The following is a 24,747-nucleotide window of genomic DNA, read 5'->3' on the forward strand; positions in this document are numbered from 1 at the left end:
GATATAATTACAATTGTTTTTCTCAAGTACGACCTGCAAATTTCATTCTCACAACAACCTTTAGAAACAAATGCTAGAATCATGTTACGCACTGGAAACAAAAGGGTATTCAAATGAAACTACTACAAGCAGAAATGTGCTACTTAAATAATAGCAACGTTCTTTTCGTCTTAAACGAGGTAAATTAGGAAGAGCAAAGATTTTTAAATGTTGGTTTACAAAACAAACTTTCTTACATTTGATATTAAAACAGAAGTGTATAACTATATATATATATATATATATATATATATATATATATATATATATATATATATATATATATATATATATATATAGAGAGAGAGAGAGAGAGAGAGAGAGAGAGGCATACAGTGAATTCCTCATTTTACCTCACTCATTCATGATGAAATAAGTTTCATTAGTTCCGCAAAATAATAGAAGTTCTGTAGAATAATAAAACCATCAAAGACACTCATTCAAGTACCAAACATAAAATTAAACTACACAGCATCGACATATTTCGTAATATTCCGTTATTACAATAACAGTAATGTATAACTATGTAATACACAAAACATCCAGTTCAGTTCAATTACAATACATTATGTGTACCCCACATGGTCTAGTGGCTAGTGTCCAAGATTCTGATGCTGAAAACCAGAATTGATTCTCACTAGAACATATGTACTTCAGATTTCTCATTTATCCAGACCCACATTTTTTACAATACTGTAATTGTAAAATAACTGATAACTCGAATCACATATATGAGCAAAAGTCACTGTTCTTTGCGTAGAGGCAATAAGGTACGTATAACGAATGTAATATTTATATTCTCACCATGTAACAGTTCATAGCGCGCTTCATGCATTATCGGTAAACAGTAGCAGGGCCTAGCAATTCGAGATGTCAGTATAATGCAAGCTCGACTTATCCTCACCCTCCTCTATCTCTATTTGTCGAATATAAAGATGACGAGTGCATATGTTTAATTATTTTGAATGAAAATACTAAATAAAATAATATGTCTCTAAACTGTAGGACTTCCGAGATATGACCGATTAAACACGTGTTGAATTATTTTAAAGGGAAAGTTGAAACAACAAATTATATTTTCTAAACTTACAAAATAAGGATATAGTAATACACCACCGTGCCCATTTTATTCCCTTGTATGCCAAAAATTAAAAAGAAAAACACTGAAAAGCTTGTTTAATTACATTATATTTAAGATCTAAATACAGGATTTCAAGCATCTGAATTTAAGGTCCACGTCTAGTTACCAAAATACCTTCCTTAATTGTGCATTATGTTACATATCATATGTATTGCCCAAATTTCAAATTTCCGACTTAAGCTGTTCGGTCTTTGCATTGATCAGTCAGTCAGCCAAGATTGCTCTCTTTTCTTTTATGTAGAATGGTACAATATATGTCAAAAAGATTTGTACCATCGCATGATTGTTACAATAGAAAGCTTGATATGCTCAATGTAAGAGAATATCGAAAGTTGAAAGACTATGGTTGTTCTTACTAAATTTTAACATCAATTATAGTAGCTCAATCATCGGCGCCCATGTAAAACTTTCTAGGGAGGGGCCCATCTCTATGGTTGCTATATTATGTCTGGTGTTCCTGGTGTTTAATATACGTGGTTTCCCATATTGCATATGCATTATCGTGAGCCAGAGGGGGGCCCGAGGTTATAGGGGTGTAAAGTGGAATCCGAATCACTATGAAAGAGGAAGATTACAATGAAATGTAAGGTGAAAAGTACAACAAAAACATGTCCGAGGCGGGATTGGAACCGGCGATGACTAATATGTCTGTTGTCTAGCCTTCTAGACCACACGGCTATCCTGACCGAGTGAAAACGAAATGAGGTAGTAATAAAATAATTGACGCATCTAGTATCGAAATCTGCCACATACATTTCGCTTAGTTTCGAGTAATCTCGCAAAACGCGCAGCGAAGCTCCATATACACGGGTACAAAGTCACATATTTGAGCTAGATTGTCTGTGCGAAATATTAAGCTTTTAAACATAATTATGTTCCCATGGAATTCCTTTGAATCAAACATATAACAAGCGATATATAAGATATATAACTCAATTTCGGTAAAAAAAAAAAAATTTCTTTTGATACTAGGCGCCTCAATTATATTTCCAATGCGAATATAGTAATATTGCAGTGTACAAACATAATCGTAAACCAAGAAAGTACTCTTCCGAACATTGATAAGATAATCGAGAACCAGTTTACAGAATTAGAAAACACGTGTTTCTTTCCTCGTGTGTATCATTTCGTTTTCGCGAGCTGTCTGCTTATTCATCGGGGCTACAGAAGTATAATGCAAAATCCTCACTTGTTTCTAGTGCATTCCTTTATTACCCTTTGTTGTCACACATCAGATTTCTCTATTGTACAGTTTCAGTACATGTAGCTCAAATCGTGTGCAACACTGTACCACTACACTTCACTGTTATGTTTAGTGATAATAGTGCATTTTAAATCTGTGCACACTTGTATATGGTGCAATTTGAAACCTTTGTGCTGAGTTGGCATCGCTGCTTCATCCCTAGCAACATTGTGGTTTTCGATAGGACATTTTGTTCTTAATATATTGTGCAACTTTTGTTTTGATTGATTTAACTGTGTTTAAGATATTTACTTTAAACGTGCATAATCCCATGATATAACATTTTCGATATTCAGATTTTGAAGCTCCCTGGCTCCTAAACTTCTGGACTATAGTACCTTAATTTTTTCTCATGTTCATTTCTTATAATGCTCTATCATATGTGCTATGCGGCAATCAGATTTTAGGGACAACTTGGGGGACCCTCCCGTGTTAGTACACAAAAGGATAGTTCTGAAAAGACCCTAAATGTGATGGGTAATACATCACAAATTTAAACTTTTCGAGTCCTCGTCTGGAGACGTAAATTGCACTGTGTGACAATGTTGCAGGTAAATAATCATGAAGTATGTCTAACAATCCATCAAATAATTGCAAGGATTCTTGTTAGATGGCAGTTGATGTCAATTGACGTTAACACTAGCACCATCTATTAGCGTAACAATCGATACAACTGCTTGATGAATTCGTGGAGCAATGCAACGAGTTCCAAATTGATCTACGACGTTGCCACATAGTGCCATTTTGATTCCTCGTAGCGGCTGAAGGGGGCCTCGGAGAGTATGACATTATATAGCATGTTTGCTTTATTTTGACCCGTTGTTCTTGGGTGCCATATCAAGAGCAGTCGATATAATATGAGCGGCTCAGGCGAACATAATGTTAAACGCCATCTCCGGCCAAATTGAGTTATTAGATGAAAGGAGCTGTGATCAAACCACAGAAGTAGGTAGGTTAATTTCGGAAACGTACCTGCAGATAGCAGGGAAATTTGTTTGATATATATCAATGCGTTAAATTGCATGGGAATGGTTAATGTTTCTTTTCGGTTTACTTGGAAGTTAGAAAAGATGGCATAACATTATGTTTGCCTGAGACTCTCATATCTGCATATGGCCAACCAGGGCAAGAGTGAACACTTTTTTTTTTTTGTAAATCAAAAAAATTGCGGTGGAATGGTGACAGAGAAAAACGCAATATGTACTCTATGTGAAAGCCTGTTTTCTCTAATAACATATATAGTTTAATTGCGGGAAATCTAGCAGAGGATACAGAGGAATAACATAGTTTTGACGGTGGAAAAATGTTGTACTCTTGCCCCATATGGTGGGGTAAGAGTAAACAACGGTTGGGGCAACGATGTACAGTCGAATCAAAACATAGAAACGTAGGCATAAGCATCAAAAGAACATTGAATTATATATATATATATATATATATATATATATATATATATATATATATATATATATATATATATATACTAGTTACATGGAACTAAGGAAGTTATTAATACCAAACAGATTAGTGTCAAATGGAACTGCCAACAAATGTTATAGTACTGTATAACATACATGTTATAATTACAAAATATGAAAATAGGATAAATCAGTTCAACATTCATCACGAAGCACAAAAATTTTACTTGCGATGCACAAAGTGGTTACACACGTATACATACTTCCTTTGATTAAAATTGGAACATTATTCGTGAGACCACTCGTTACATATGATACAGGAAATACTCATTTCACCGTTTGGTGTATCTGAAAACAATTTCCCACTGAATTGGCTTCGCGTACTCATGAGTGTGGATGACTTTGATGCGAATTTCTAGCTTTTGTGTTCCCATGCGACATGACATACGGTAACAACTCGGGTTGCGAAATTCTAAACGATAATGCAAACGTTTTGTTGGTAGTTTATAGCCGCCAACATCTGTCTTACCTCTGCAAATGTTTTTTTTTTTTACTCAATGTTACATGTTGGCTCCTACATTTTCTTTACTCAACTTTAAAACAAGCGACAAGTGTGAACGTTGAAACTTGCCCCATACACTCTTGCCCCGCTTCGGGTATCTTCCAATAATTGCCTGCCATCTCCTGCCAGGTCATTTTTTTTTCTTTTTCGTACCACTGATAAGAAATGCAAACTAATACAGCTTTTCCAGGAAATATTTCCAACCCTGCAACTTCAACTGAAACTACATTATAAACTGTGACACTCGCCTACGAATACTTTACTTCTTTCCTTTTGCAACAAAACTTTCTACTCTGCTTCTCTTCACACTGCACGCACACGGCTTCCATCCTTTTCCGTTCTGACGTGTGTCATACCGAACTAAATTTCAATATTCGCTTGTTTACCGACGTTGCCACTTCTTCGTTAATAGCATTTTCACTCTTGCCCCAGTGTTCACTCTTGCCCTGGTTACCCATACACACATTCATGTATGTGTATATGTCCCGGCATAACTGTAGAACGCCTAGAGCAAATTCCCGAACTTGATATGCATATGACTTACAATATGAAAATCAATACACGGTGGCCCAAAAGTAGGTATACACCCCTGCATTGAGCAAGTATAACATTTTAACTTATAGGTTTGTTTGCTTCGGCTGTTCCGAGCTTAAGATATAAATAAAGAGACATTAAGAACAAATAATAAAGAAACTAAGTCTACCTGATGAATAACAATAAGAAATGATAAAAGAATACAATGAACGTATCAGTATCATACTGTATACCTACTTTTGGGCCACCCTGTATATTTGGGGTAATAAACTCTAACAACACTGGAGCAGTGGGAGGTGGGTAAGATGTAAACATAATCAACAATAACAAGTGTTAGTGTCTAACACATAGTCTTCGATATTATGAGATGAATGCTTTCTAAACACATTCGATAGTTTTTAAGTCCAAGTTCGGCCCTTATCAGCATGAAAGAACAAGGGGTGAAATGAAATATCTAAAATAACCAACATCAATGTCGAATACATAGCTGTCTGAGTCGCTAAGCTGATTGGTAACAGTTCTGATGATATTGAAGCCCAAGTTTAAAGAAGAACGGGCATGTTAGCTGGCCCAGATTGACCTTCAGAACTACACTGGGTCTCTGGCACACAAACAGACGCAAACAACAAACTAGAAACGAGATTATTAAATGAAATTTAATATTTAAGTTTTACCTCCTACTGTTACGTCGGCTAGGCGGAAAGAGACGATGATGATGAGAAATGAATGAAACGGTTGAATTAAGAAAGTGGGAGGAAACGGGAGGGCTCCGAGGAAACTCACTCATACCGTGTTTGTCCATCACAAAATTCACATGGCGCGAGCTAGGATCGAACAGGGACCCCATGCACCACAGGTTCTGCCACTGGGCGAAAAATGAAATTATATATTTAGTGAAATACAAATATATATATAGAGAGAGAAACAGAGAGAAGGAAGAGATAATCGTGGTGGTTAGAATTGTAATAGTAGCCTCACACATACTCCCACATATACGAAGAAGTTTCATGATGCTCGGATCATACCAGGTCTGTCCAGGTCACTCCGGGTCATGGGTATGTATGGGTCACAATAGGTCGCTCTGGGTTGTAGGACTATCTGGGCCATGTGAAATATGCCCAGATCATGGTTCGTCGGGTCACTTCTGGTCATAGGTCATCCGGGTCAGGATTCATGAAATGTGTGACCCATTTCATCAGTGGTACGTATACAGAGAAAATATTACATTTGGCGAAAACAATGTTCAAATCATTCTTTAAAAAATCAATATGGAATATAGGCATATTTATTTTCAATATATTATGTTTCATCTCATTGCAATCGAATTGTAGTTCTATTCATAGGCGAAAGTAGGCCGAATACATTTTCTCTATACGATTATGATAATACAGCTTTTCAAAGATGGTGGGTTTCTAGCTTTCTTGAACACGACTGTGCCGTAGCTACAACAGTTTGGTTTGTGTTCTATACTGATTCATTTGAAACAGCCTTGTATTTGCTCTAATACTACTACTATTAAAAAAAAAGTTCAACAGCAGTTTTATGGTTTATATTATAAGGTTATAAATTAGTGTTTGCCAATGTGTTAAGAAAATGCATTTTTATACATCCAAACTATGCTATGCATAAGCGTGTGAAGTCTTATAGGATGGTTTTGTCTGTCTGTCTGTCTGTCTGTCTTTCTTTCGACAAGTATCAGAGCAAAAGCAACAAGATATATGGAGAAACGGTTTCGTGCAATTGATTTAGGTCTCAAGAATAGGAACAATCTCCTCCATTACCCCTCTATTCAAACTGGAAATGGCTCAAATTAATCATTTCTTGTTCCAACACTTACCGCCATACAACACAAATGGTAATGTGTACCGGCAAACAGTTCTCTACAATCGATTCTGGATCTGAACAAAACATATCATCATAACCCGCAAAACTCTACCAAAATTGGGTGGTTGAAATTTGCTATTACTTTCATTTTCAATACTGATTTTCATAAAGCAAAAATGGTACAATTTATCGAGATGCATTTTTCTTAATTGACAGAGCGTTCCAAGAAGAGATTTTATCTCCTGCGTTAGCCCTCTGGTCAAACCGGAAGAAATTCGAATGAAATATGTTTTTTTTTTTTTTTTTTTTCATTTATCATCATCAGAACAAAAAGGGTCTCAAGAAAGCACATCATCACAATCCGCAAATCTCTGTTGAAATCAGAAGTGGTTGACATTTGGTAGTATTTTCGTAGAAAAAGACAGTAAGAGATATAGATATGAGTTTTTTTTTTTCAATAATTCAGCTTCTCAACTGTAAGTTATATATCCTTCCTTAACCACATATCCAATTCGGAAGTGGTTCAACTTAGCGATTTCCTGTTTCAAGCCTTATTTTCATTAAAAAAAAGTAAGGGATAGGGAGTAATGCGTTTTCCATATAAATTCAGCATTCGAGGAACAGGTTCTATATTTGATCTTATTAGTTTACTGGAAACAGTAGTTAGTTATACATGTACTACTTAAAGTTTTAGTATTTTATTCACACGGTTTGGAAGTTTACCGTAATTTCATACTGTGGAACGAAACTCACTTTCCTTGAAGTATCATTGAGTGTGTGAAAGAAAAGAAAAGTAGAAAAATGAAATACACATAATTGTAATAATATCAACTAGGAATCTGTAAATCACTTTCGTATGCGTTTTGTTCTACTTCGTATCAATCATTTGCATTTCAATTTTAAGCATCCTGTATTGTGAGTAGTATTAGGTGAAACTATAAATATATCTATAAATACTATACATGAACACACAAATACACGAAGTGTATCTATAAGTATACACGAAAGAAAATTACTGCAATGAGTTCCCTTCATCACCAATATTGTGTGTTACCCATACTTGAAAAATGAGTAATAAGGATAAAAATAGGTTCCTTTTTCACGGAAGTTGGTTTTCGAAGGGATTTCGGATAATTCAATAAATTATTTCTTCTTTCTTCAACAGATGTTCCAGATCCTCCCGGACGACCTCTTATCATGGGTTTCACATCTCGCTCAGTGAATCTTTCGTGGGCGCCTTCTCAAGATACTCATAACAGCCCTATTCTGCATTATGTAATACACATAAGGTAAGTGCTTTGCTTCTATCAAAAGACTCCATTGAGAGGGTTAGAATGAAAGCGGAATGTTCCACTCAAGGCTAGTTTCAAGAGACTTGAGGATAAGCTTCGTCTTTGTTCGGAAAGTGCTCTAAGATAAAAGACGATTTTTCTTGCTTTAGTAATGTGCAGCAAACTGTAGAGTATTCTTTGTAATGAAACTTAGCCGTCTGAACAAAATGACTGCTCATGTAATGTGCTCAAGCCTTCAAGCTTGCGTAATGTCTTCCCGTGCCTCTTTTATGCATATACAGTAAATATATATATTGTCATGCGAACTATCTTGTAGAGTTCCTTCGTAACTGATGCAGGTTGCTGATATATGTATGTCGAGCTCTCGGTTCGACTCCCGGCGGGAGTATTTGCCTCGGATAGTAATCCGAGTAGTGGTTTGAATCCCACTTTAACCAGTTTCTTACGAAGTTGATTTCCAAAGAACAAGAACATCGAACTGGTTTGTTTACAGGTGCACTTAACTCTATACGTGCTGAAATTTCGCCTTTTTTACTTATTTCTTAACTTATTTAATATTAATATTATTAATAATAATAATAATAATAATAATAATAATAATAATAATAATAATAATAATAATAATAATAATAATAATAATAATAATAATAATAATTATTATTATTATTATTATATTATATTATTAATAATAATAATAATAAAATCCTACAGCAAACAACATACAGACGTAGTCTAGGTTAACTCCCAGTTGTCGTAGTTGTGTGATATTTATGTTTTGTGTATATTGTTGAACGAATATACATCACAGAAACGATGTAATTTAAACTTTGGTACAGAGTTCGATGTGGTGCGGAAGGTGTGATAAGTTACTTGGCATAACATTTCGATGTCACACAAAACACTTCATAATGTCACACTCTATTGAAGATTATATATATATATATATATATATATATATATATATATATATATATATATATATATAGTGGCCCAGTGTATTCACATGGGAGTCGTCCAACAACGAGAAGGTCTGTAAGGTCAGTTGTTGTGAGGTACAAAGTATGTTGTGAACTTGTTAACTCGAAAAATTAGTTTTAGTAGTTCTGGACTAAGCTATCATGAGTTGATTCTGCAGACACGTCGCTAAGGGGATAATAGAAACAGCAAAGAAAAATGTATGATTGACGTCAACTACAGGAGCATCCTATAATAATTATCAAATATGAAATAATGAATAAAGTTTGTGTAATCAGAACAACTTTAGTTACCCTGCTGAGTTCCCTCTACTTTTTTTTGTTCTCACTACAAAAGAACTTATATGTGATGTATAAGTTTGTTTTTTTTCCTCGATTTTCTCGAACTATACGCATGAGGATTTATATTTAAGTATATAATGTTGCTAATCTTAATTATATGTGTCTAGTAGTGTGCGTCTCGTCTTTAGGCTTTTGTTCTTAATACGCTAATAATTAAAAAAAACAGAGTTCTTTGTATCATATAGAGCTGATAATTTCGCATTTTGACAGCAAATCTTTTTATGATGCCTGTAGCTTATTTGGTACAAATTTTACTCTACACCCGAGATTGATCTAACCATGGAAAAGGAGAAAATTAAACAGTTTCACTTTGTTGAGAGACTTATTATTACCGCTTTAATGGTAGGGTCATTTCCTAGTACCATGCATAAACAATATTTCTAATTAATTGGGATCGAAACTATAAATAAGGAAACTAACATGCTCGTTAAATTATAGATCTGTAGTGGTCAAACATGTAAGAATAATTACATTGTGCCATCTTTTATATAATAGACTGAACGAAAGATAAACAACTTGCTTTTTTCTCCAGCAAATACTTCATTTCATATAAGAATTATACTGTGCGCAGATAAAATGTATTTTACTGCTGTCAAAACACACTAGAATCGCAAACTCATTATGCACAAACCAATGCGACTTGCTGTTCTTTAGAAATACTATAGCACTATGTTCACAGACTATTGTTTGTTGTTTCTTTTTTTATTTGTATTATTAAAGAAGTTGTTCCAATTCTCCATTGTTCGACTAATTCAATTTTTCTGGCAATTCACTTTTTGATTTACTTTTCTTTATGTTTATTTTTCTTCTTATTTTTTGCCGAGTCAGCTTCTCCTTTGATTTTTGTTATGTAATAGAAAGCTACTTCTTTGCGAAGTAAATTTATATGAAAAGAACATTTCTCAAACTGTCCCACAATGCATGTTTGCTTGTGTCTTGAGATCATTCAACAAGTAAATTCTGAGCTCAAAATGAACATTTCTATTTATGCAGCACGCATGCCAGTAACACATCAAAATACCAAGAAACACTAACACTTCCTGATCATTGGTTTCATACGAAAACAAACAAATGCAGCGGATTGGACTATAACAATTGTTCCTCTAGAGCATGCTAGCTTTTCTTAAATTATTAGGTTGGTGCCAGTTTTGGGATGCAACATTTGTATTCACAATAGCAACACACCTGATACAGAAACAAGTAAAATACATTACGATATGAATGCATATATACAGGCTGATTATTAACAAAAGTGAATTGTTATAAAACAATTGTCGGAAATAGCAGAGCCTCTTGCATACGTGTTCAGAATCGTCATCAACAACAACGATGCATGTGAGAGTTTGGTCGGAAACGCCTAATAACAGAAAGGTGGCGAATTTAAAATAATTTGCCACCCTATGAACAGTTCCGCAATAGTGAATACACTCAGATATGCTACATACAGTATATACTAGCTAGAATACTGAAAACTGCCTATTTCAACATCTTATATGTGACCATTCTCTTGATCATAATCACTTACTATAATGAGTCGCTTAGCAGTTGGAGGCAATAGGCTGTTTGAGTGATGAGCTGTTCGTTGTCTTAGGTGTATGAGTATATTCTGCAACATTGAAAGTAGTTTTATGTTTAATTTTATATTATGTGTATAAACAAAATGCACCATCTAACATTGAAATGCAAATAATGCAACACACCAAATTAATAAATGAGAAATATACAGTTTCCGCATAAACACTGCTTATTATTTCGCATATATTTTATTAAATCAGTTGTTCATGTCCAAAATTTGTTTGATTTAGTTTAGCATATCTTATCAGAACCGACGCTGTGTGAGACGGGTGTTTAAAATTGTATCCGAGCTACTATTCAGGAACATAACCCACGACCATGCACAAAAAAGACGTCCGTTAGGAACTTGTCCGTGTAGGGGCATTGTGGGTAATTTTAGTCGATACCAAATCTTTGAAATATATTTTGATACAAATGCGCAACAACTTTAGATTTGCATACTGGTACCTCAAGATAAGAAAGTTCTAATGACAAAGTGATACCCCTGAATATAATTCAACCACATTAGGAAAACATATCAGAAAATGGTTAATTTTCATTAGAAAATCCCTTTAATAATATTTTCCTTTCCTTCTACTTGGCTTGCTGTTCTTTTGAAGCTAGGATAAAGATTGTGTACATATAATAATTACAGTAGACTTGTTTACTATGTTGTGTGATGCGCTGTGGGTGTTGTTACTTTTATTGAACATAATAAGATAAAATTAAGTAAAACATACCTTGCTCCTGGCTGATGATTTCTCTTAATGCTTTTGTTAAGTAACAAAGAAAATTACCCCAGTCTCTTAACGTTAGCAGAGGATCAGTTGTAAGAATCATAAAACAAAATATAATCAACTCACCAAATTGGCTTACTAATACAGTTGAGAGAACATGAATAGTGTTGTGCAATTAAAAATTAAAATAAAATAGTTTGACATACATTACATTGGCGCTTTAATTAATAAGTTCTTTGGTAGGAGAGCTTGCAAAAAACTGTATATAAGCGACATGAACACAAAGAAGATAATTGTGTTCACACAAGCTTACGTAAAAATAAATAAATAATATAACACCAATAAAAATAATCTATTTTTCTCTCTTATTGATTTCAATTTTCATGTTTTTTTTTTTAATAGGAAGATAATTACGTGATGTAACCTTAAGGAAAGACCTAAGTAATTGATTACAGCTAGCAATAACATATCAAGAAGGGAAAGAGAAAGTATAAGCGTATTGTTGAATACGTGAAGAGGATGAATTGCAGTATCACTTCACGTACATTTTTAAGGCATCACAATGAACATTATATAAAACAGTAAAAAATAATGTAAACTTCAGGAGCTCGAAAATGTTGTACTATTACATCCTGCTTATGATCCGGTGATTCTACATGTGAAAATGGTGAATGAGATAATACATAATGTCAGCTAATTGTGCTATTACATACATTGTTATAAACTTATATATTCTTCTTCACACAGTAGTTCAGCATAATTTGGTGTCATTATCATGTCATTTGTGAATACATTTAACCATTGGCCAGAGGGTAGACGTACATGCAAGAATGGAACTGGCAGTGGCAAGCGGGCAAGTTTTTCGGGCGCTAAATGTGTGGAATCCGATTGGTAGCACACAGATCACTAGTTTCACCACGTATCAACTTAGCGAGAAGAAAAAAAATGTAAGTGGTACTATTATATCTGTATTGTCATCTTGCTTTTATGCTAGGGGTCGACATTAAAATAGAGGAAAATTAAAATTCAACAAACGTAAAAAACGAGGATTTTAATACATTGTGAATGTAGGGAAAAAGTAGGGATATTAACATAAATGTAAAAGGCGAGAAATCTGGGAACATTAACGGGACAATACTGTGCTTTTAATTGATATTGTGATGAATAAATGTTTTTAACTATCCTCAAAGACATTTACAGAAAATGCTTCAGACACATTGTTGTAAAATCCATTTAGACAATGATACGAATCATAGATCGTAACTCTGATGGATTGATGAACTACATTTGTCACTAAAAAATTACAGTAACAAATCGCTTGACCGTAACGATATTCATATTATGTATGTAGGTGAACTAGATGAAAGGCTTCATTTGAAGTCGATGTACGACGTTGAGGCATAAATTGAATGCCTGGACTGCTTTAAAAAAAATGTTCTAGCAGCTAATGTGAAAAAAATGACATATTAAGTATTTGAAGAACGTGAAACAAGTTAATGGCAAAGTTTTAAGATATATTTAAATATATTCATATCTACTTAAAGAAATTTGGTAACATCGTACATATCATAGTTATCCAGTAGTGTTACCATCAATGTAGTTAGTAGTTCAGTGTTATGAGCTTCGTATGAACTTTTTATTTTCTTTCAATTTGCAAATAGCACTTCAAGTCATTGCATATACAGGGTAACTGGGTAACGGTGAAAAAATGCGTGTCTAATATGTATCATTGTGGCAAATTTTAAAGAAAATTTGAGGAGAATCATTACTTCAACTTTGATTCTTAAAATGTAAAATGTATTAGAAAAACCCATGGTTTCTAACGAAAGTAGTTCCAAAGAGAACTATTCTGAACTCAAGTACAATAATATGTACACCGACTCGACAGTGTTATTGGAATATAAAACTACGTTGCAGTAATTTTGAGCAAAAAAAAAAAAAAACATCCGAATTGAATAGTTCGCAAACTAGTAAAACATATTTGAATGTATTCCAACCATCCCAGCCAAATATATCACAGTGTTGAATAAAATAATGATCATAGAATAAAACCAGGGACGGAGAGACTCTACCAGCATTTCTGGGATAATTCTTAAATATATTTGAAAATGTTTGAAATTATATTAAAATGTTTCCATTGTCTTTGTCCATGTTCCTCAAATTTGCATTGTACCATAGCTACATTACTTTTACTCATTAGCAGCAACAACTTTGAAATACATCACGCTTCGAAGGGGCTATCTGAGTGTATTTTCAGATTATTCAAACCAACTTTACAGTTTTGAAGTATTCCTGGTGAACTATATTTTTGAGACTGCGTTAAAGTCATTACTTTCACATAATTAACAGTAATGATTTTGAATTTGAATTATGTTTTTTTATTAGTTCCAAGCAGGGTGGAAAAAAATCATGATTTTTTTCAAAAAAATCATTTTTGTTGATTTTTTTTTATTTAAATTGATTTTTTGATTTAAATCAAATCTTTTTCTTCGTATAATATAAGTCGCGAACTAAAGAAAAAACATTAGGAAATAGTATTAAATTTTAATTATTTCATTTAAGTGAAAGTATTGGGTTTTAATTTTGAATTAATTCCCAATCGTTAACCTATTTCAATCCCAAACAATGTTTCTTAAACATTAAGGAAAAAGTACAGCAATGTATATCAACATGACACTTTTCTTTTCACGAAAGTTACTGATATTTGGCAGGGGCATATTTATAAACAATTGGAACTAGCTAGCGGCACGAAATACATATAAAGTACGTAAATTTCGCCTAAAATTAACTAACTCACTCTATGACCTATGGAACCCGGGGGTTCAATGCCATGTTCACAAAAGCTGTCCTGACTTCTATCTTTAGTCAACTGAATCCAGTTTCTATTTTGTATTCTTATTTCTGCGAGATCCATCTTAATATTGTCCTCTCATCTGCGCCTAGGTCTTCCTAATGGTCGTTTACCGATTGAACTTCCAGTTAAATCTTTGAAAGCGTTCCTACTTTTTTCCATTCTAGCTACATGTCCTGCCCACCTAAGCCTCCAAGATTTGATGACCCTAAAAATGTTTGGTGAATGGTATAAATTATGCAGTTCCCCATCATGAAGTTTTTACCATTCCTCATTTCCGTTCCTTTTGGTTCCGAATATTCGTTTCAGGATTTTATTCTCAAATACTTTCAGTCTGCGTTCTTCCCTCAGCGTAAGCGATCATTTTTCACAATCATACAACACGACAAGCATAACTATCGTTTTATATATTTTAAGCTTCAAATTCCTCGAAAGAATTCGCGACGACAAGAGATTTTGAACTGAATAATAACACGAATTCCTGCAGGAATTCCAAAATAAAAAAATTCAAGATGATCAGTTCCAGAAGAACAAACATTTGTGATTGTTAAAAATATGCTTTATGTGATGTGAAAAACAGTTCAAATGCGAGTTGTCCGTGCATTTAAGACATTTATACATAGCAGGCACGTTTTTATACTTTTCTGTTGGCTATTTTATTTCCTCTGACATTTTTCCTGGACAGGCGCGGGAAATTTTCTGCGATCACATCGCAGATCGCGACATGTTCTGCAATGGGGTCAAGTATCCACTTTATCAAAAGTATTATTCGATATTTTAACGCATCCAAAATTTGTCGTATTGCGATCCCGAGGAACTTCTATCTATTTAGTATATAAATTTCGGCCAAAATTTTAAAATTATTTTTTTTTTGTTTCGGAGAGGGGATCGGACCCCTCTAAATAGGCCCCTATTATCTGGATACAAACAAGTAGACGTGGACACAAAAGAGTTTTCATCTTAAATGTCCATGGTGATTTCCCCGTTGGAATAAAAATTTTAAAACCCTGTGTTACAAAGAGAAGAAAGCAGGGTTCACCCATAACCCGTTCAAACGGGATTTTTCCTGATCGTTCCCTATATGATACTCGTTTTCATTTTAGTCTCATTGTATTATGATTATTATCTTCCATAATCAAAATAACAGAAGAGAAACGGGATTTTACTTACTTTCACTTTAAATTAATTCATTTCGGAATTTGATTTAAATCAACGATTTTTATTTTAAAAAATCAAGATATTTAAATCTTGATTAAAATCGTGATTTAAATCAGACTGATTTAAATCAATCCACCCTGGTTCCAAGACATATTGTTTTGTAATTTGCTTCTTTGTTATACTGTATATATTCTGACATAATCTAAATCTTAGAAAAAAAATACTTATGGGGTCACTTTGTAGGAGTAATGCAATACTTAGTACTGTACACCATTCAAACTTGTTCAGGCTTCTATACCACAAATATTTGTCTGTGCACAGATGGATATTTTCGTGTATACGTGGACGATACCATCAGAGGCGTCATTTCAGTCTTCGCTTGGGGTCAATTGATCCCTCCTGTCCTCCCTAAATGATGCCCTTGGATACCATGCTGATCAATTATACAGAGTTTTCAAGATACATTGTAAATGTTTGATACGCCGTAAGTGTATTATTTTATATGCATTAGGTAGCCATTGTTATGGATCATCACAAAGCATGTGTTCGGTTCTCAACATATATGGAGCTACAGCTGGATGAAGCTGATTCACAAAATGTTATTTATCCAAAATAGAGAGGTAACTGGGACATACATCTATAATCCTGTAATAATGGAATAAAGAAATGGACCTTGTTGATTCGACAAAATTGATATTTTGGTGGAAAAAAAACAAGTGAATAATAGTTGATTAAGCATGTTATCAACTTATCGTCACCATGTATTTATTCAGTTAGTTGTATGCCACTTTTTTGGACACAAAGAGTAAGCAATATATATATATATATATATATATATATATATATATATATATATATATATATAAATATTCATCAATCAATCTGCTGATAGCCAAGTGCTGGAGAATCAAACAAACAATTATTGGACAGTTAATTGAAGTGACAATTATTGATACTGGTACATACAACTGTACAGGGCCGGATTTCCCAATAAGCCCGGTAGGCCCGGGCCTATGGGCGCAAGCTCCCAGGGGGCGTACGGCCGAATGAAAAAATAAAAAAGCATCTAGAAATAAAAATAAATAGCCATAACTTAACATATTTTTGAATTGATTAAAAAATCAGGCTAATAAAGCATCTCTTTTATAGAGTTTTTTTTTTTTTAATTTATTTGCCCAAATGGCTAAATTGAACAAAACCAAGGTTATTCACCAATCTTTTGTTAATATATTAACGGTATTTTGTTAAGCCCAGAACCAAGTAAATTCCTCAAAAAAAAAATGTGCATCGTGGAGTGGTGTTTAAGCAATTAACATATAGGCCTGATATATATATATATATATATATATATATATATATATATATATATATATATATATATATATATATATATATATATATATATATATATATATATATATTAATAAAGGTTTTTAGGTAAGTAACTTTAATCAGACTAAGGGGCGGAAAAAATATTGGGACTAGGGGCGCCAAAATGCTAAATCCGGCCCTGCATCTGTACTTCAGATTCAATTGAAAATTAAATGCATACGTTAAAAAATGAAACGTGTAGCTTATTGTTTTAAACTTATACCCTTTAAGCTAAAGGGCACGGATGGCTAATGAAAGTAAATGATTTCGAACATATTTTTGTGCTTTCCCACCGGGGCCACACACAAAGCCGTACGTGATTTAATTATTTACTTTTCATTACAAAGGTATATCATATAACATCTTACATGAACAGTTTCAGAAGTCTATTGTGGCTATACGGTTAGAATGTATATCTTTGGTGCGAGAGAACCGGATTCGACTCCCGGTGCAAGTTCACATGGCTCGGATTCCACTACAGACCGACTCATATAATATCGATGCTGGAAGGGGCGCTAAAATAATTAATCAAGTAATTAACAACATCATAATCAACCATTTTTAACACTGCAAAATATTTAGAAGTAGATCATTGGTCCATTCAATGAAATAGGCAGATAATAATAATGCTGTGCAAAGTAAGAACACAAATACACCTTGTTTGCAACCTTATTGCACTGTATACATATATAAACATGTGTGTGTTATTGTTGATTTGTTGACTTACTTTATTTTCTGTTGAATAAATTTTATTTTGAACCAAAAAAGGAGACATAGAACTGCAGTCACACTTTTTTTTTTTTTTTTGTCTCCATTTAGTGTGCAGGCAGAACTGACAGTCCTAATTTAATTTTAGGGTGTTGATAGACTTCGATTGTTTTTCAGCTGTCTGTTTTCAAAAAACAGCAACATTTAATATACGGTGTTCATACACAAGGTAGGAAATGAAATCCTCTCTCATATCAACCCTCTAGTTATTTTCCCTTTGAAATGTAGCAAAAGGGAACGATAAAACTTAAAAAAAAGGAAAAAATGTAATTTACTGGAACAATAGTAAGCAGTACATTCAGTGATAGCAATAGAAGAATGGAAAGAATAATGAAAACAAACAAACAAAACACTCTTAACTATATTTAAAAAAAATGCTTGTTTTATGCTCAGTTTCTGCTGTTTGGTCTAATTGTCCAGCAATCAAAGAGTGCCTGAAGTTTTTATAATAATATTGCATGAAATCTACGTTCTTCTCATGAAAAGAACAGATTTATGAGAACTACCCGAATCCTTTAGAATAAATATTTCAGTGAAACTGTGATGATAAAATTACGTATCACCTCTAAATCTGGTCCCTTTTCACCTTCAGATGGAGCTGAACTTGGGCTTAAACGGTATCAGGGGTATCACTACTCATCTTGCCGACTCTGAAAACTGTGGACTGGACACTAATATTGCTGACATAAGACAAAAGAGGGGATGAATGTGTTTCTCATGAAGGAAATGTAAGAAAATAACCGGATGAAGTGTGTTCTTTCCTGGCACATTCCATAAAAGAGATACTAGAAGACAAAACAGTGTTATTTAACTTTTCAGATAATTGTGCAGATTAAAGTAAAACCAACTCTTTACCGCTACATTTTGTTACCAGCAAACGCTAATCGATTTCAAAAATGCGCCAGTATTTTGCCAATCAGAGGTCATAATTTCCTACCATGTGATTTGGATTTCGATATGGTATCCAATCGCCTATGGAGACATCACAGAATTTTCGCAGTTGAAGTTAGTGCGCGCATTATGCAAAACGGTATTTCTGGTGAATTCACGGTCTAACAGCTTAAGACATTCCTAATTTCAGAACGTAGTGGACGCAGCATTACAAACAGATATGCAAGTTCTGAAAATACAAAGCTCAGACATAGAAACGAAAGAAAGCATTTCAATTAGTATATTTTATCACTTAGTTTACAGTCATGCTCAACAAGCATCTCTCAAATACTATACCGCAATCAACGATTTGGTTAGTCACACTTTTTTTTTTTTTCAAGGCAAGGCAGCGATACCTGTGTTATTAGTACAACTCTCGTCATCTCACTTCCCATCTGGACAAGTCATTATCAAACAAGCGACGCAACGATTCAGAATTTAACGAGGTTGCAGGCTTACTTCCCTTTCGCCTACTTTAGACATAGCTTGCAATCCAAGATTCGGGGGAATATCTTGGAGTCAAGATAGCCCCCCCCCAAATGTCATCCCCTCTTTCTCGAAAACTCTCAGGGTACAAAAAAACTTTTTTTCGGTACAAACGGTACAAACGATTTACTTTCGGATGGTGTATTTCATTTTTTGTGCTGTGATACGTGGGTCTATCTTGGCGCCAAGATAGCCCCCCCAGTTGACCCCTGAAGTAACCCTGTAACGAAAATGGTACAAACTAAAATATTTTCGGTACAAACGTAGTACAAACGAATGACCTATTCATTGTTTCATTTTTCTAAATTGGGGGGGGGGACTATCTTGTCATCCATAAATAAATGCACGCCGATTTGTGAATGTACGAGTGTCAAGCCGGCTACTGCCGCCCTTTTCAACAGATCCACCTACAACTAATCAAACCGCCATAATAACCAACTCGCAGTATGACAATATTTGCTACGACTAATCTGCTACAATAGTATCGTAGTCAGTGCCATTAAAATATAGCTTTCGCTTATTTTATTGAGTCGTTTTTGAAATATATATTTTCAACAGTGTTATCGTTTCTTTTAAATAATTCTTTTAAAATTGCCGCCCCATAAAATTTGCCACCCTGGTCCCGAGCTAATGCCTAAATCCGGCCTTGCTTGCAATCAGTGCATATCAGTGCACCGGATATATGCAATTATTCTGTATTTGTATACCTTCAGCCTGATGCACACTATGGGTTAAAATAGTGCTTAATTAAAAGCTCTAATTGGTTTCATTTACTTTTTTGAAATAATTAAATTAAAACAATGCAGATTTTTAAAAATGAAATTACATTGTCATAGTACACTTAAATTGGGAAATTGCTGCACAGTTCAACACATGATACGCAGGTAGTGACATCCCTTAGCGTCGGGCAGACAAGTGATAGCGCCGATAGCAACATGCACTGTCGTGGCTATTGTTATTACTAAGAACTAGCCTGACAGACTGCAATGTTTGCCTTTTCTTGTTATTATAATTAACTTTAATTTTGTTGAAAGGTCCCCTTCACAGGAAGTTAACTACAATGATCAGTCTACAACATGAATATATTATATATACTTATCTATTTGGTTTGCCTGGCATCAACTATTAAAATAAAATGCAACATCAGTCTGTATTTTAAAGTGATTGTTTGTCGAGTTCAGAAATAAAATTATTGTTCTTATTTTAATTTTGTTTGTTGGAGGTAACAGATCCAGTTAGTCTTAAATGACTGCTGAATATAACATGATTTGTTGTATCCTGAAGTAAATCAAAGGAAGAAAAATGCGTAAATACACATCTCTAAATTAAGAGCTTTAATATTTATAACAAACCGGTAATACCACAGTCCATTTTTTTTTAAAGATAGCAAATTAGGTTTCCTCAGACTGTAACATGAGCATTTAATATTTGACGCAAAATACGGTTTCACATAGTTTACTACAATATTTCAGCAGAATTCAAGTAGCATTTCCACGAGGAAAAAAAAAGAGAGATAAGGTGTATCTATTTAAATTGTTCATGTAGATTGTTGTATATTACTTTATATTTCTTTATATTTTTCTTCTTTCTTAAAAATGTTTTACATTTCATTAAAAATGTTCTGTGTAACTCTGTGTTCATTACTGGCGCAATCCTGACGATGAAGTAATTACCGTTGCTTTTGTATATATAATGGGAAGAACTAAACGCATTACCTTCGTTAGAAACACATGTTGGAAAGCCTGTAATGAAGTACATGGGATGAAGTCTTATGAACGTAGCATATATGTAAATTCAAAACTATTACATAAGAAATAACAGAGGCGTGAAAAGAAAATAACTATCCAAATCCTTGTCTCTTGAATCTGAGAAAGAAAGAAAATATTATTCAGTTTCAAGCAGGTAGATGTACACTTTTGCTGTTGTGCTACTTCAAACATAATCCGCTAACGAGTTCACACAGCTGACGCCTCGTCGTCATTCTTGATAGAAATTACTGGCAAACTGCTGTCCAAGGATTTTTTTTCAACAGTACTGTCTTATTTTCACTTGCATTTCTTTCTATCTGTTTCCGCAGTACAAAACGATAAAAGTCGTATTTACCATGCGATCAAGATGCTACAAACATACTGTCAACAGACTTGTCATTTACTATGCATGGTATTGGTTTGAAATTCGATTCTAGGTGAAAAACTGGTTCAATTGCGTTATGCGAAGTGTAGACAAATGGAATACGAAGATCAAATTGATTTTATTTTTACTTTTTACGTACTATTTTATATAATGCAGATATTTACATTTTTTTATGTTTCTCTAAATAAACATTTAAATACTAGAAATATATATATATACGTAATACGTAATAGTGACGGTATCGGTATTTTTCAAGTGACAAATGCTGCTAATTTTACTTATTATGCATTGAATTGTTCGTTAAGTTATGGTTTATTTCTGGGTTCTAGTGAAAAATACAGTCATATCAAAATTTCACATGTAGGAAGGTGTGCATTCGTTTACTTATAGTGGAAGTATCCATATCGTTAATTTTAAAGAATGTAGAATGAACATAGAAGGGTACATTTATTTCTGAGTGCATTGTCTATACGACCCATCGTGCGTGTATATATATGAAGATTCTGAAGTAGCTTCGTGTCATAAGAGTGAGCTAAAGAAACAGTTCTGGCTTCAATAACACGACAACAGGCTCATCCATCCCTCCTAATCCTTGCCTTGCTACTGCACCACAAACACAAAGTCGTAATATAATGAATGCTAAAATATTTCATAACCCTGTAGCAGGAAGGTACGAGGGAGGTGCGTTGATGTTCTAAAGAGCGGTCCTAAGGATTTTACGGGCTTTTTACACAGCAGATGTGACAATTCCGGAGAGAGGTTGGTGGAAACCTGGGAGAAATGAGTGTCATGTAGCAATTTCAGGGAGGCCATTAGCCATCTACATCGTCGTGATATGCGCTATCTGGTTCTCCATTGTGGGAGGCCTTAGCCACACTTCAAGACAGTCCAAGAGAATGTAATAGTGAAATGGTAAGGAGAAGGAACGTTTTCTATGGATACAATTTTCTCACAGCCGGTGTCCAATTACCAAGTGAGATTTCTTCGACAATGTCCCTGCGAACTTTCTCATTTGATATTCTGCAATGTAACGCCAATATGATTATAAATAAAATTATAAAGTTAAAAAAAAATCCGTATACGCAGAGGCAGCACAGGAAGTGTGCTTCGCATGCCCACATTTTTTTTTACATAAATAAAAGGTTTGTCGCTTTGTGAATGCTACGTTGGAATATGTTTAGTTATTATGAATACCAATGATAGTGGCATTAAATAAAGGATTTACGTCCTCACTTATTACTGGTAGAGATATGTTGCTCCTCCTGTGCGTCTGTCATATAGAATGTGTTTGAACTCAAACGTTTCGCACACAATTCGAGCACGTTGTATGATCATATTAGTGATCAACTCCAACATTTTGTAACTTTCTAGTGAACTGGAAAACATGATTGACAATTCTCATGTAATACAATGCAATAACATACCAAACAAGTAGTTACATTCCTGAAATAAACCTATCTACACACTCTTACGTAGTTCGGTCACAATCTATTTCACGTAATAACTCAATTTCACCGGAAGTAGCGACAACCATTGTGTTCGTCTGAACTATTCATATGATGACCGAAAAATGTAGGTAAGGGTTGCATTTTAATGAAATTTTCCCCATATAGTATATATTGTATATTTGACACATCTATTATTATTATTATTATTATTATTATTATTATTATTATTACTTCTTGCACGAATGTCATAATAACGAGCATATAATTTCGCGATTGAACCTAAGGAGAAGTTAATACGTACTTAGAATATTTAAGCTGATTCAGCGCAAGGCATAGAAAGTTAATTAAAAAAAATTAGAAATCAATATGTGAACAATATATCATCTTGAGAATTACTTTTGTGGTAATGTGTTGTAGTTCGATGTTTGTATGATGTGACTCAGGTTATATTATCGTGATCAGTCTGATAAGTTTTGAACTTTCTCTCTATTCTGCATGTATAATTTAGAATCGACTACGTCTTTATTGTAAAATATTAGTAAGGTGTTATTAGATTCCAGGTACTGGCATCTCGAACAATTTTCGTACTTTATTTAAGATGTGATTGATCAGGAAGTAAATATGATTTTTCTTTTTTTGTGAATTGACATAATACATGGATTTTTTTCGCAAAACACAAACCGAAAAATACCCATAGAAGCTATTAAGTTGAAAATCATAACTAGACTTGCCATCAAATATAACACACACACACACACACACACACACATATATATATATATATATATATATATATATATATATATATATATATATATATATCAGCCAGAACATTCTGAGCACCGATTACTATCGATATCGATATCACGTCCAGGCGATAGCAGCGTCACCTGACGAGAAATGCCTGCTAATCTGACACACGTGTGGTACATGTAGCATCAGCGAGAATGCTGGCCGTGTGTAGAATGCTGGCCGCGCGATCTATCTGAGTTTGACCGAGTGCAGATTGTAATCGGCACGAGCACTTCGGAAACAGCACGAATTGTCTTGTGTTGGAGGAGTGTTGCGGTGTGTCTTCAACAACTGGTGAAACGACGTCCAAACGTAGAGATTGGGCGGCCTACTTCATTACAGATGTTGGATGTCGTAAACAGGGCAGACTGGTAAATCAGGACAGGCGGCGAACTGTGGCGGAGCAAACATCAGACTCAATTATGGGCAGGTACAAGTGTGTCTACAAGTGTGTCTGAACACTGGTTCACCGAACACTTATAACGATGGACCTCCGCATCCGACGACCCATCCATGTGGAAATGTTAACACGACATCGGCAAACTATGGCCCAGTGGCACAGCGTTGAATGGTCTGATGGATCCCGATAAGTTCTTCATCATGTGGATGAGGGGGTGCGAATCCGTCGTCTTCTAGTGCAACAGTTTTTTGAGACCTGTACTGCGCGACGAAAACAAGTTCGCGCAGGCTTAATTATGCTCTGGGGAAAATTCACTTGGGCATCCATGGGTGCAGTGGAGCTCGTGCAAGGCACCATGATGGCTGTGGCGTATCGTACACTGGGTGCAGACCAGGTACACTCCTTCATGACGACCATGTTTCCCAACGGAAGTGGCATTTTTTAAGAAGATAATGTCCCGTATCACAAGGCTAGAAGTATAACAGAGAGGATCGAGGAATACAGGGGCGAGTTCCAATTGATGTGCTGGCCCCCCAACTTGAAGGATCTGAACCCAATCGAACACCTCTGGGATGTTATTGAACGTACCGTCAGAGCGAATCGCCCTCTCCCCGGAATTTACTGCAATTAGATGACCTGTGTGTGCAGATGTCTACCAACTCCCTCCAGCGACCTACCAAAACCTCATTGGTTGCATGCCAAGACGCGTCGCTGCTGTTATCCGTGTCAAATGTGGACATACCGAGTATT

The 24,747-nt window shown here is 34.6% G+C and overlaps 1 protein-coding gene across 1 annotated transcript in view; it reads left to right on the forward strand.

The window, feature by feature from the left end:
* The window catches only part of LOC145687584 (putative receptor-type tyrosine-protein phosphatase mosPTP-1), a 518,211-nt gene that overhangs the window by 13,800 nt on the left and 479,664 nt on the right, over nt 1–24,747 (forward strand). The window contains exon 2 of the mRNA XM_081761049.1: nt 7,927–8,050. Coding sequence (XP_081617175.1) covers nt 7,927–8,050 — 124 coding nt within the window. The remainder of the gene's footprint in view (nt 1–7,926; nt 8,051–24,747) is intronic.

This window comes from Thermobia domestica, chromosome 6 (genome assembly GCF_964235325.1).
Source record: "Thermobia domestica chromosome 6, izTheDome1.hap1.1, whole genome shotgun sequence".
NCBI classification, from domain to species: domain Eukaryota; kingdom Metazoa; phylum Arthropoda; class Insecta; order Zygentoma; family Lepismatidae; genus Thermobia; species Thermobia domestica.